This window comes from Schistocerca gregaria, chromosome 6 (assembly GCF_023897955.1).
Source record: "Schistocerca gregaria isolate iqSchGreg1 chromosome 6, iqSchGreg1.2, whole genome shotgun sequence".
Taxonomy (NCBI): Eukaryota; Metazoa; Arthropoda; class Insecta; order Orthoptera; family Acrididae; genus Schistocerca; species Schistocerca gregaria.
Window position 1 is genome coordinate 285,499,487 of NC_064925.1, and position 15,233 is coordinate 285,514,719.

At 43.0% G+C, this 15,233-nt stretch overlaps 1 protein-coding gene across 1 annotated transcript in view; it reads left to right on the plus strand.

Moving 5' to 3' along the window:
- The window catches only part of LOC126278853 (odorant receptor 83a-like), a 62,103-nt gene extending 47,880 nt beyond the window's left edge, over positions 1-14,223 (plus strand). The window contains exons 5-7 of the mRNA XM_049979129.1: positions 24-137; positions 10,974-11,129; positions 14,167-14,223. Coding sequence (XP_049835086.1) covers positions 24-137; positions 10,974-11,129; positions 14,167-14,223 — 327 coding nt within the window. The remainder of the gene's footprint in view (positions 1-23; positions 138-10,973; positions 11,130-14,166) is intronic.
- The last annotated feature ends 1,010 nt before the right edge of the window (positions 14,224-15,233 follow it).

The window sequence follows — 15,233 nt, forward strand, 5'->3', positions numbered from 1 at the left end:
TCGAGTGACCGTGTACGTTACAGATGCTGGAGAGAGACACCAGTGTGTCCGCTAGGACCAAAATGTTTCTCGCCGTTCCTATCTTCATGTGTCAGAGTGGCCTCTACTGCCTCACTGGACAGGCGATTATTGACGAGGTGAGTGCTTGTTACTAAGTGGAACACTCTAATGTCTCTTACATTCGAATTTAAAATCATATAAATGTCTTTTTATTCAATATTTGATTTACACGGAGGTGACAAAAGGGATCCCTCCTGGTGTCGTGCCGGACCTCCTTTTTGCCTGGCGTTGTGCGGCAACTCTATGTGGCGCTGTTTCAACAAGCCGTTGGAACACTACGGCAAGAAAAAGAAATAAAAGTGAGATAGTGTTAATACTTTCATCCTTCTTTACCTCCTCTGCATTACTGCAGATGACGTGTCACTGAGCACATTTGTACTGTGCATGCAGTACACGTGAGGTGCCTGGTTGTTTCCACTGCCCTGTGTGGAATACATAAGTTCTTGTACACTTCACTAACCTGCTGTCTTCATGATGATGATGTCCCCAGAGCAGAAAACAGCACGCAAGTCGTGGATTCTTTTTCTTGAGGCTGAAATTAACTTCGCAAGGAACTGCTGCTACGAATAAACTATAACTCATTTGGGATGCCACTCGTGTTTTTATTGATATAGACACGAGAAACTATTCTTGATCACAACGTATTAAACATATCTTTCCACAGTCATTATATCTGGCTGAAATAACGTGAAATACATCCTGCCACAGACAACATATCTGTCTACTGGAACGGTCAGGACTGGAGAATAAAATTACATGAATCAAATACTACTATTACAGACAACATGTCTGTACCTAGCGACGGTAGGAAGTGTAGTAAATAAAATTGCATGAAACAAATACTGCTATAACAGAGAACATGTCTGTCTACTGGAACGGTCAGAACTGGAGAGCTTGACTGCCCGAGACACTTCACGCACCAAGCCATCAAGGCGTGACCCGAACGGCACCGAAGTGCATCGGCAGTAATATCGTCAGTCTTTTGTTTTAGTAATACTTTCATTTTAATAATTTTGAAATGACTGATGGTAGCTGGCTGTTGAGTTAACGTTTTGGCGCCCTACCGCCGAACACAGCAGCCAAACACAGACCAGGTACCTCATCCCACATTGCGTCATCTCTATGCTTCTTGCATCTCCACTGCCCTGGGAATACTTTCCTGGAGCGTAGTATGATGGCTGAATAAGCCAGAAATATTACAACACCCTTGCACAATTACTGAACGATGCTGCCTGTACAGCCTGCCATAATGGCGGAAGTGTTGCCGGTGCAGGATTTTGTGCACGACGTGACCTCCCGATTATGTCCTGTAAGGTTCGATGGGATTCATGTCGGGCTGTCTGAGTGGCCAGAGCATTCTTTCGATTTTTCGGAATGTTCTTGAAACAAATCGCAAACGAACGACTGTCATCCATAAAGTCCCTGAATGACCGCAAATGGTGTCGAAGTACCCGCAAACAACCATTTCCAGTCAGTGACCTGTTCAGTTGGACTAGAGAATTCACTCCATTCCATCTAAACACAGCCCACACCATTACCAACAGCTATTACCTTCGACAGTGCCTTGTTGGCAACGTGGATCCGTGGCTTCGTGCTGTCTGCGTCCCACTACCACACTACCATCAGCGCTTAGCAGGACTCATCTGACCAGTACACCGTTTTCCAGTCGTCTAGGGTCCAACCGATATGGCCCGAGCCGAGGAGAGGCGGTGAAGGCGATATCGTGCTGCAGGCAATGTCGTCTGCTGTCGCAGCCGATTAAGGCCAGATTTCATCGCACTGTCCTAACGGATGCGACGGTCGTACGTCCCACGTTGGTCTCTGCGATTATTTCACACAGTGTTTCTTGTCTATTAGCACCGACAACTCTACACAAACGCCGCTGGTTGGTTGGTTTGGGGAAGGAGACCAGACAGCGTGGTCATCGGTCTCATCGGATTATGGAAGGATGGGGAAGGAAGTCGGCCGTGCCCTTTCAGAGGAACCATCCCGGCTTTTGCCTGGAGTGATTTAGGGAAATCACGGAAAACCTAAATCAGGATGGCCGGACGCCGGATTGTCCAGTGTCTAACCACTGCGCCACCTCGCTCGGTCAAACGTCGCTGTTTTCGGTCGTTATAGGAAGGTCGTCGGCCTGGGTGTTTTCAGTGGTAAAAAGCGATGCCTGAAATGTGGTATTCTCGACACACTCTTGACACTGTTGATCTCGGAATATTGAATTCCGTAACTATTTTCGAAATGGAAAGTTCCATACGTCTAGCTCCAACAACCACTCCGCTTTCAAAGTCTGTTAACTACCGTCATCCGGTCGTAATCACGCCCGAAACCTTTTCACATGAATTACCTGAGTACAAAGTTCCGCCAATGCCCTGCTTTTTATACCTTCTGTATGCGATACTACGGCGTCTGTATATATGCGAATCGCTATTCATGCCTTTCTGTAACCTCAGTGTACATTTGCTAACGAAATTCATCATAGAAAAACCATCAAGAGAAGTATAGTGATTTCCACACCTACTACACTAGCAGGGAAACGACATTACTAAAGGATTAAGCGGCTCAAAAAGGAGCTCAATATGCAGCAACAGAAATTTTTAATCATTTGCTAATAAAGTAATGTATGTGACAGGTAGCAAAGTAACTTTCAAATCTGACATAAAATCAATTATTCTGAATATCACCTACTATTCAATGGACAATGTTGCACTTAAAATTGGTATTCTCTAAAAAAAAAAAAAAAAATGATTCAAATGGCTCTGAGCACTATGGGACTCAACTGCTGTCGTCATCAGTCCTTTAGAACTTAGAACTACTTAAACCTAACTAACCTAAGGGCATCACACACATCAATGCCCGGGGCATGATTCGAACCTGCGACCGTAGCAGTCGCACGGTTCCGGACTGCGCGCCTAGAACCGCGAGACCACTGCGGCCGGCGGTATTCTCTAAAAGAACTATTTTTATGTGTATTTGCATGAGTCTGCGTCAAACATAATGTATTTATTAAATTTAACATGATTAGTATTCTGACTCGTTCCACATCATTTCCTTAAAGTAATCTTTGAAAAGGTTCTATGGAACATGTAAATAAGTAACTGACAATCTAAGTAAATAAAAACTATTGTAGTGCACTTGAAACGGGCACCATGAAGAAATTTTACATTAACACATTATGTCCACAGTCTACGAGCCACCTTTCAGTGTCTAGCGGTGAGTACTGTAGGTACCATTATGATGATTCCTTGAAATGCATGTCCGTTTCCCAATTTTGACTGTGAAGCACCACTTCTCTCCTTTAGTGTCTCGCTGGGGAGTTGGTGGAACATCTCCGTGATACTCTCGCGCTTATCTGACGAATGTGTCGTTCTTCTTTGAATTACTCCATCCGAATGAGCAACGTCCTTGTAAGCTGCAATTTTGCTTATTCTAGAATTGATAACAACTGTGTAAGGTGAAATGACAAGTTTAATGTTGCAATTTTTCTCACAAAATTACACGCTACACAGTTTGCAACTCGACAAATTAAAAACAGCACAACTCTCTGAAAGAACATTAGTCCTAAACACAATATTATGAAAGTTTAATTGGAAGTTTCTTTACAAAATTGCTCCTACACATACGTTGTAATATTGGTCAGTACCAGGAAAATCGTCCGATTGCGGTTCAAAGTTCCATACTATTTAGGATGACAATGAAGTCTACGGTGAATGGTTAGTTAAGTGCAAGGTTAGCCAAGGCCGCTCGAGTTTACAGTGGACGCAATCTGGTGAACCAACGGAGTTTACCCCTCTGCATGCGGTATTTACCTTAAACTGTGACGTGCTGCCGACTGCAAGGTCGCTCTCTCCCAGTGAAATTCCTACAAAACTAATCTGGACTTTGCTGAAATTTCCCTCAGAAACTTTCCCTATGTTCCTCGATATGCGAGAAAACACGTATTCACCCCTACTCTTCTTATGTGGCGATATACATGCACATGGTTGCATACTGTAGTGTGCATATTATAGTGCCCTCTCAGTTCTCGCAAGAACAGTTAATTAATTTGGCTCGTTTGTTTCTCCACAGTTGGAGCTAAACGTTGCTACAACTAATTTCTAGCTGAAGTGCAGCCTCTGTGAACGCGGTGTCCATACAAATTTCTTATCTGCGTCGTACAGAGCGTTAAGTGCTCCGTTCTGCACTTGATGCCAGTTTAGAGAAGAGTCCTCGAAAATTTCTCTCTTGTACTACTCATGGCAGGACTGTCTCCCCCACTTGGGTTCATTCGTTTTTCATGTCACGGCCCTTTTCGACCAACAGGAGCATTCCTTTTATTTTGTAGAAACTCTCTCTGTCAATCGAATGTCCCTTCTATCAATCTGCATAGAAACTTGAGTATTTTTCTCCTTCCTTGTGCGTTTCCGCCAATCAGACGTTTCTTGCCCGTTCTAGATGCCTAAAGTACATTGCCCTTTCTGTGTGTCACACTCGCTGGACGAAATGCCTCACTGACTCTTGTTCGTATCCCGTTGGAATTCCGAAAGGCAGCTTTCTAAAGCTTTTTTTCTATTCCTTGTACAGATGTGCCACTACACGTGCTACTCTGGCCTGAATCACCTAGCCCAGGGTCGCTGACCTTCCTCTTGCCACCGCTTTAAGTGGTTTCCGTCGTAACCCTCACAGCCCATCTTAGCTATGCCATTGTACGCCTAGCTTTTCAAAACTAAAAGCGACTCACATTGCCTGTTCCACCTTGTGCTCAAAGACGTCCATTATACAGGAACCGTGTATTAATTACCGTCAACTGGCTGTCACTTCTTTTTGCACTCCATACTGATAGGCAAATGTTCTCATAACAGCCGAATTACGTTAGGCATCTTCACCTTCTCATTGTGATGTATAAAGGTCTCATGTTTGGTGCGAATGTGACCATTTATTCTGCCACCTTACATCCTGTCACATTCTGCACATTCTTACGGAAACACCCTATGCAGTACCACAGTGATAACACTGAACACCAACAACCCTAACACACTCTGTGGGCAATTCTGCGTCTGACAAAGGGTTACAACTAGACATTTATGTACCCACCGACACTTTGAAGATGTGAGATTGACTACTGTCAGTGTCCTATGGATGCTTAACATTGTTAATCTGGAAGTGTAGTATGTGAGTTGAAGTTGGAATGTGAGAGACCTGAGCTGTAGGACGGATATGGAAGAACAGTCCAATAAAGTTTTACAAGTTCGTCTTGGTGCGCAGACTTGGGCAAGGCCTTGCGAAGTGGAGAAGGAAAAGTTTGTTTACATTTTGTGGTGACGAACACGCTGAAGTCGTATCCTCAATTTCCTGAGGGTAGCACAATACATCTCAGATTTGGTCGTTGCAAAGTGAGGGTGGACATCAATCATCATAACGCCTTCACAGTCCCAGAAGACCGTCGCCATAGCTTCGTTGGCTGCGTGTGCATCTTCGAACATTTTCTTTGGAGAAGAGGCCGTGTTGCACCACTCCATGGATTGTGGGTTGGTTTCTTCTTCGAAGTGATGAACCCATGTTTCATCACCTGTGATGATGTTCAACAAAAAATTGTCATGATCAACCACTTAATGAACAAGCAGTTCTGTACAGCTGGTCCTTCATTGCTCTTTATGATCTTCCGTTAGCCAGGGACGAACACCTTTTGAGTACCCCAAATTTTGGATGAGTGTGTCAGGTCTACGAACAGAGATGTCTAGATGAGCAGCGAGTTGCATGATTGTTATTCGTCGATCACCTGGAATGAGAGTGTCTGCCCGTTCCAACACTGCAGGAGTCACAGGTGTGGGCGGTCGGCCGGCACGCAGAAGATCGATACCTAGATGGAATGATGACAGATGACTCATTGCCAGGTCTCTGTAAACATTGTGCAGGTGCCTAGGAGTATCTGCGCAGCTTTGGTTTTGCACCAAGCTGTGCGGGGTAGCCGCAAGGTCTTAAATTGCCTTGCCACGGTTCGCCCGGCTCCTCCGTCGGACTTTCGAGCCCACCCTTAGACATGGGTGTGTGTGTTGTCCTTAACGTAAGTTGGTTTAAATTAGATTAAGTAGTGTGTAAGCTCCAGAATGAGATTTTCACCCTGCAGCGGAGTGTGCGCTGATATCCTGGCAGATTAAAACTGTATGCCCGACCGAGACTCGAACTCGGGACCTTTGCCTTTCGCGGGCAAGTGCTCTACCATCTGAGCTACCGAAGCACGACTCACGCCTGGTACTCACAGCTTTACTTCTGCCAGTACCTCGTCTCCTACCTTCCAAACTTTACAGAAGCTCTCCTGCGAACCTGGTAGAGCATTTGCCCGCGAAAGGCAAAGGTCCCGAGTTCGAGTCTCGGTCGGGCACACACATTTCATCTGCCAGGAAGTTTCAGTGTGTAAGCTCTTTGGTCCCTTAGGAACTTATCACCACCACCACCTTTCGCCCAAATGGAACTCAATGAGAGTTCTCTGCTTTGAATACAATTCCGTTGCGGACGTTGTATTCAAGGCTACGTATAGCGCCGCCACCTATCAGAATTTCATGAAATTATAGGAGCTGAAGTGGGTAATTTTTCACAATGGCCCACAACAAATTCCACGTGTTTTCAACCGAAATGTAACGAGAAAAATAAATGTGTGGTATTACTTATAGAACGGCCGTCGTATATTCCTGGAATGTGTGTTCTCGAAAACTGTTCTGTAAATTCCTTCTTCTTTTTCCTGGCCTTTATCCCGAGTCGCAAGGGGATCGTCATGTTAGCTTTAAGATACGGTGATCCTAGTGACAGAGGGGGCCAGATTGCCCTCTTTTCGCCACCCCTTACCAATCTGTGTGCGTTTACTGTTATCTCATGTGAAAGTGTGGGAACGTTTTTATAAGTTTGCGAATCGTGTAACTGATGCGAGAAGTGGGTATCAGCCTATTATAAACCTACTCTCACGTGAGAAACCGCCTTGAAACCACACACAGGCTGGTCGGCTTACTGGCCGTCGCCGTTAATCAAACGGGTGGATTCGATAAGGGGACGAATCGCCAATAACGCTTGTGGTTCAAATGGCTCTGAGCACTATGGGACTCAACTGCTGTGGTCATTAGTCCCCTAGAACTTAGAACTACTTAAACCTAACTAACCTAAGGACATCACACACATCCATGCCCGAGGCAGGATTCGAACCTGCGACCGTAGCAGTCGCACGGTTCCGGACTGCGCGCCTAGAACCGCGAGACCACCGCGGCCGGCTAACGCTTGTGGCTAACCGGATGGGGCCAACTGTAGATTCCTTGATTAGTTACGTTCAGTTTAGTGGGGAAGCAGTTGTGCCTAGCGACTGTATTTATTTCAGATTTTGGTCACTAAATAGTCATCTTCAGTGAAGTAAATGTAACTGAAAAGATTAAAATTACTTGTACTTACCACCAATTAGACTGTTCATGTCAAAGGTTGTGTTCAATCTTTGACACGAATATCCAGTTGGGACTACGTGCGTATATAAGTGGTTTTAATGTTTTAACTTACATTTACTGCACTGAAGATGAAATCTGAAAATGAAATAAATATTATTTGCGAGAGACTGCTATACTCCTTTGTATTTGTTCTTGACCATAACATAATAATGTTTTTCAATCATGACGCTGTAAAAAAAAAATTAATCAGCAGTCCTGCATGCGGGCTGAATGGGTTACAAAGGTAACTGTTAGCCAAAAAGCAACGAATGACTTTATTGCTGATATGACGCGTTTCGGAATGTATCCATGATCTGATATCTACAAAAGATCAAATGCGAATATATTATGAAACGCAGTAATGGATAGCTACATAACTCCACTGGATTGAAATGACTTGGTACAAACTGCACTACACCTATCCGGGAGCGATTACTGCACGCCGCACATAGATCTCGCGTTTCAAGTTTTCTAGGAGACAAACATTCTGCAGACTGCGGACCGATAAGATATTTCTATCGTCAGGTGTCCTTGCAAAATATGTAGTAACACCAAGGCATATCAACTAATGTACATTTATTGTACCATATGTCTAATGGCTGTGACCCAACTTATTAATGTAGACACAAAAGAAAAATTTTCTTTGTACAAATGGTAATGACAAAATTACAGTAATAAAAGGTTACACAAAGTATTCGATTAGGAATATTACGTGGCACCACTTATCGTCAAAAGCTACGACAACAATTGTGCAATATAAAGAGACACATAAAATCAAAATATAAAACAGCAGTACAAACATATGCCTCAAAGCTAAATACAGCTAGTAAACCAGGGGAAGGGAAACACAATAGTTTCGTTGACACTAGGACAGGATGTCTGTCAAACCCAAATCTGGTACCAGAAAGTAGCTCAAATGGTTCAAATGGCTCTGAGCACTACGGGACTCAACTGCTGTGGTCATCAGTCCCCTAGAACTTAGAACTACTTAAACCTAACTAACCTGAGGACATCACACACATCCATGCCGGAGGCAGGATTCGAACCTGCGACCGGAGCGGTCACGCGGTTCCAGACTGAAGCGTCTAGACCGCACGGCCACACCGGCCGGCAGAAAGTAGCCAATACAATCTTACAAGTGATGTAAACTCAAAGTATGAAATACGTGGTACGTACAAACGATAAAATTTATTTTGATCTAATGCTTCTTTTCATATCGCGCAGTTTTTGTGGTTTTAGATTTTGACAATGTGTGGTGTCACATAAAATTCCCGAAATTAAAACAAATATCTCGTGTAACCTTTTAACTCTGGAATTTTGTCATTACCATTTGTATAAAGAAAATGTTTCTTTTATTTCTATTATAATAAGCTAGTTCGCAGCCATCAGAAACATGGTATATTAAATGCGCCTTTACTCCACTATGCATTTTGTAATGCCAACTATCGGCTAAAATATTTTCTTGGTCCGCACTCTGCAGAATTGTGATTGTAGTCTAAAAGTGTTTGTATTCCCTACAACTTGAAACGCCATAGTTACGTGCAGCAACAGCTCCTGAGAAGTTGTAGTACAGTTTGTGACAAATTATTCCAATCAAATGGAGTCCTGAAGCTATCAATTACTGCATTTTATAATATTAGGTCTACAACTTTGCTTTCTAATTTTGCAATAGACGGCGGTAGCGGCAAGTGGGGTTCGGGTGGTTGGTCACAGGTGTCATACAATAAGTTTAGGCATCTGTAAACATAACGCCATAAAAATATTAGTCGATTTGTGATCGCATCGTAAGGTTATTTTCGATTAAGTAAGTCAACGTACGTACCCATTTCGCACCATTTGCGGGAAGTTTTAATTTTCTGCTTTAACATGAAGAAATCTGCGGCTGTGGGTCTTAAAATGCTGCTGGGTGAGACCAATGGCAAGGGAACTATCAGTAGAAGAACGTGCAGAAAATGTTTTCCACGCCTTAAGAACGGTGATTTTGTAATCGAAGGCCGACATGGCGGTGGAACACAGAACGTTTTCGTAGCTACTGAAACACACGAAGACAGGACACCATTATCGAAAGCAATTGATGGGTTCGAGCCCCACACTGAAACACAAACGGCCACAACACAGCGACAGACACGTAAAGGTAATTTTGCAGCAGGTCAGTGCTCGACCCCATGTCGCAAAACCCGTCAAAATAAACATGGAAACTTTGAAATGAGAAGTCCTACCCCTCCCGCCGTAATCTTCATACGTTGCTCTCTCTGACTGCCACCTTTTTCGACCAGTGGCAAACAGTCTGGCTGACCAGCAATTCCGATCGTATGAACAAGTGCAAAATTCAATCGATTCATGTGAAACGTCCCCTTAGAAAAAATTATGAATGACTGAGCTGATAAATCTCTTACATTATTTGCTTTTGAAACAGCTGAGCAAAACTGAACGTACTCAGACATTACTCTCTGATCAACACTAAACTGGCACACAATATTTTTAGCGCAACGCAATCAGACTTTTAATAATCCCTACAAAAGAATGGCCCTGACTAACAATAACCTATACCTTTCATGAATCACTTACCTCAGAAAAAATCTTCATTACTCAAACTACTGCAATACAGCGAGCGCGAATACTGCCAGCTAAATAAAAGATTCTAACTACTGAAGTCACTAATTACTGATAGGCATAGTTAGAAAATGAAAGATTTTGATAAACAACAAACAATGTATTTACCTTAATAGTGTTCAAAAGTCATTATATATATATATATATCAGTTCATGATATCAAATATTACAAATTTACTCTTTCTGATGGACACACGTCCAGATCGTCCGCTCTCAAAATTCTGCCATTTCTCTCCTCACATCCACCACTGGTGGCGGCTCACCTCCAACTGCGCAACGCTACGCGCTGTTCACACCCAGCTGCCCAACACTACAATTGCAAACAACAACGTAAAGCAGCCACAGACTGCACACAGCACAGCCAGTGATTTTCATACAAAGCGCTACGTGGCGTTACCAATATAATATAAAACCTAAACAGCCTAGTTACACATGGATCCCCAGGGAAGACGCCCAGTCCTTCCGCCACGGGATTCGTATGCTATCCGAATGATGGGAGAATGTAGTGGCCAGCGATGGGCAATACTATGAATCATACTTTTTTTTGTACGTTTTTCTCAATAAAGCCCGGAACTTCGAGAAAAAACGGCGGAAACAAAGTTGTAGACCTAGTACATTTTTGTATTTGATGTTTATTAGGTAGTTGATGATGGATTAATTCTGAAACACGTCATTCCTTGTCCGACGTTTCACTTTTACCTTTGCTAACCCAGTAGGCCTCGATTGAGAACTACTAATAGTTATTATTATGGTCGCGTGCCTCTGCCTGACTTTGTCACATTTATATTACTGTAAAAATTCCTTTGGTTCAGTAGCAACATACTGACTCGGGTATAGATGTGTCTGCCTGCGATGTTACAGAGCGAACGGCTGGTCAACTCTGCCTTCAGCTGCGGTTGGCCCGACGCCGATGAGCGCTTCAAGAGGTCTCTCCGTGTCTTCATGGTGCGCGCGGCGCAGCCCCTCCGCATCAGAGTGGGCAAGCTCATCTCCCTCTCCAGGGCCACCTTCCAAGAGGTGAAGACACGTCCTGGCTCTGAAATTTTTCACTAACACTGAGGTGAAAAAAGTCATGGGCTCATAACATCATGTCAGATCTCCTTTTTCCCAGCGTAGTGCAAAAACTCACGTGTCATGGGCTCAACATGTCTTTCGAGCTCCTTCTGCAGAAGTGTTGAGCCTTCCTGCCTCTATAGCCACCATAATTGCGAAAGTGTTGCTAGTGTTGAGTTTTCTGTTCGAAATAATCTCTTGATTGCGTCTCATAAATGTTCGGTGGGACTCATGACGGGCGATCTGCGTCGCCAAAGCCGGCCGGTGTGGCCGACCGGTTTTAGGCGCTTCAGTTTGGAACCGCGCGAACGCTACGGTCGCAGGTTCGAATCGTGCCTCGGGCATGGATATGGGTGATGTCCTTAGGTTAGTTAGGTTTAAGTAGTTCTAAGTTCTAGGGGACTGATGACCTCAGATGTTAAGTTCCATAGTGCTCAGAGCCATTTGAACCATTTTTTTTTGCGTCGCCAAATAATTCGATCTAATTGTCCAGAATGTTCTTCAAACCAATAGCAAACAATTGTGGCCCGTTCACATGGCGCGTTATCATCCATAAATACGAAATCGTTGTCTGTGAACATGAAATCCATGGATGGCTGCAAATGGAATCCAGATAGCCGAAAATGACCAGTTCCAATCAATAATCGGTTCAGTTTGACCAGAGGATCCAGTCCATTCCATGTAAACACAGCCAATGTAATTACGGAGCAACCATCACCATACACAGTTCCTTTGGACGACTTGGGTCCATGGCTTCGTGGGCGACTGCTCTACGCTCGAACCACACCATCAACTCTCACCTACTGAAATCGGACTCATGCGATCAGTCCACGTTTTTATAGACATCTACTGTCCAACCGATATAATCACGATCGCAGGAGAAGAGCTGCAGGCGATGTCGTGCTGTTAGCAAAAGCACACCCTTGATCCCCTGCAGGCTAGCCCATTAACGCCAAATTTCGCCACACTGTCCTAATGGATACTTTCGTCATACGTCCCATATTGATTTCAACGGTTATTTCATGCAATGTAGATTGTCTGTTAACACTAACATCTCTAAGCAAACTTAAGTGAAGCCGTCGGCCAGTGCGTTGTCCGTGGTGAGAGGTAATGCCTGAAATTTGGTATTTTCGGCACACTCTTGATACTATGGATCTCGGGATAACCAATTTCCTAACGGTTTTCGAAATGTACTGTCCAATACGTCTATCTCTAACTTTCATGAGGATTTCAAAGTTTCTTCAGTTTTGCGGCCACAATCAAATTGAAAACCTTTTCACATGAACCAGCTGAGTAAAATGACGTCTTCGACAGTGTATTGCTCTTTTTACCTATTGCACACGATACTACCGCCATCTGTATATGATGATTTCCCTAACCCATGACTTTTGTCTCCTTAATGTGTAGTAGCAAAATATTCCCTGGAACGAACAATCACGATATATTTAATCAAAGAGTGAAAAAACTTTGGCATACTTTGAGATTCTCCATATTGCCATGAACGTGACTGTACGTTTACTGCTTCTACATTTTGCTTTCTTTTACTCTGATGCCCTGCAATATCATATGCTGAACAATGTTTCTGGGATACAACACACATCCACAAAGAATATAGATAGTCCATTAACGTGCGAACAGATGTATCACTTTCTCAACGTCGTATAACTCGTCAGCCCATTACCTAACTACTGTTGGTAGTTTTCCGTTGCTTTATTCGGATTTACTAAAAACTGTGAGATATTTTCCAGCAGGATTCTCACTGCTCTGAAGTGGCCTACCTCGACTTCATCTCCTGAGCAAATCTCTTTAATGCGTAAGCAGAACGACCTACAATATTTGATCTATGCAATTAACCGTGGTCTAGGGGCAGTATCAGTAGTACAGAAAACGTCCTGAGTCCCCAGTTTGAGTTAAGCCACTGCATAGATCTATACACATCTCGTCCTAATACACTGCACAGATTTCAAACAAACTTGGTACACATATGCCTTACTGTGAGGCGAAAATCGCTGTGGAAGCAAAACCTACCCACCTAACAAAGGAGTGGGGGTGGGGTTGAAAAACAAGCGTAGCTTGAATTTCAGATTTTATCCCTGAAGTGTTTATGAATAAGGGCACTTAGACTTGTAACGAAATTTACAGATAATTTCCAATCTTCACAATTTTTTCTCTCACTGACAACTTCTACAAAATGATAAAAGAAAAAATGTTTATCGCTTCATACTTTCCCGCTGTTCGTTCAGTAAAAGTATCGCATGAGGCATAACGTTGTAGTCCATTACTTCTTTGCTTATGACTGACACTGCACATATACCACCGAACGTAAATGGAAAATTATGTCATTGTACGAAACATACTTCAGAAGCAATAAAGTCATAAGCAATAAGATGTCTGAAAAGATGCCGCATCATGCATGACGTTTAAATGTGCATTTTGCATAACTTAAGATTTCTGTGACACAAAGTGACTAAACACATCCGTGGACATCCGTGCAGCACTTCTTTGACCCTTGCTCATCTGTTCTGTTAATGTAACTTGTTAAGGGCCCTCCCATACAGAGGAGCAGTACTGAACAATTTCTCGAAGTCAGAGTTGCGCAGTCTGGAACTGCGCTGCTGCTACGGTAGCAGGTTCGAATCCTGCCTCGGGCATGGACGTGTGTGATATCCTTAGGCTAGTTATGTTTAAGTAGTTCTAAGTCTAGGGGACTGATGACCTCAGATATTAAGTCCCATATTGCTTAGAGCCATTTTAACATTTTGAAATGTCTGTTCTATTCTTTAGGTTTCATTTTCAGTAAACTTCCTGCAGAATTGGTAATTGTGAGTGATACACCCAACAGTGTAATGAGGGATGCCGGTAGTGAAGATAAAACTTGGTCGAATCGTCAGACATGAGCGTAAAGAGTACCAGTTGGTTTGACTTGTCGGAAATATCCATTCTTCACTTAAATTGTTATTGAATTTACAAAAATGCATTCTTTTTATCTATCTGTTTACAGCTCTTGAAGGGATCGTACCAGCTATTCAACGTGGTGTACCAGTTCCACACCAACTAGGTCGCAATACCCTGGCGTCATGTGCCATGGCTACGTCCGGCGCTGTGGCTTACGACAACGACCTCGTGAGGAGAGGTCTCAGCTTTTTCGCAAAGATCTCGCATCTGAATGAGTTGGCTATAGACAACAAAACATTTGTCTTGAATACACTTAATACTTTCTATCAGTAATAAATTTAAGTTCAAATTATGAAGCATACACATATTTAAGCAATTTGATAACAGTCCAATCTCTCTCATTCATACATCAAATGCTTACATGTTGTTTAGTACTGTAAACTCAACACAGAATAGTGCTGCATAGTGTGCAATAACATACATATTGATATCAACAGGCTTGCCTACAACAATTATTTGTATTCAATCCACATTACCTTTGTTTTCGTTGCAAAATGTGAACATGTTTGTGAATACAATCTACAGCACGGCGGGGAAACGACACTCAAATTTCCAATAAGAAATCTTAGAAGTTTTTGCAATTATATTCATATTCACGTCCGCAAAAGAGGTAACTTTGATAACGGTGTTGGTTATGTGTCGGTGCTTCACTGACTGGCCTAGTATCCCTTGTCTCTATGGACATAGTCCGTTTTATGCTCAGTACAACTTGTGGAGTTACGTGACTTTTAGGTGGTTGTCTGTGCATTGGTTTTCACTGTACCAGCTCCTTCATTCCCTTAGCACCTCCATTTCATTTCCACTCTGTCCCGCAGCTTGTTATATTACAGCTGAACTAAGCTCTTGTTGTAAATCAACTTGCAGATCTGGAATATCACGAAAATAAGATAAAGATTGTGTAACACGGTCGCCACTATACTTTAATACATAGGTAAGGGAGTGGTAATCTTCCGTCGCTCTTGATGTCTACGGCAGGGCAACGAATCAACTTTCATGACTGTGTATTATGAAGTGGAGGAAATGATTCAGCAGATATGACCGCACCATGAGGCACAACAGAATCAATTGACTTTTAATTTAAATAAATTTATTACTAAATCTTGACAAAGATAT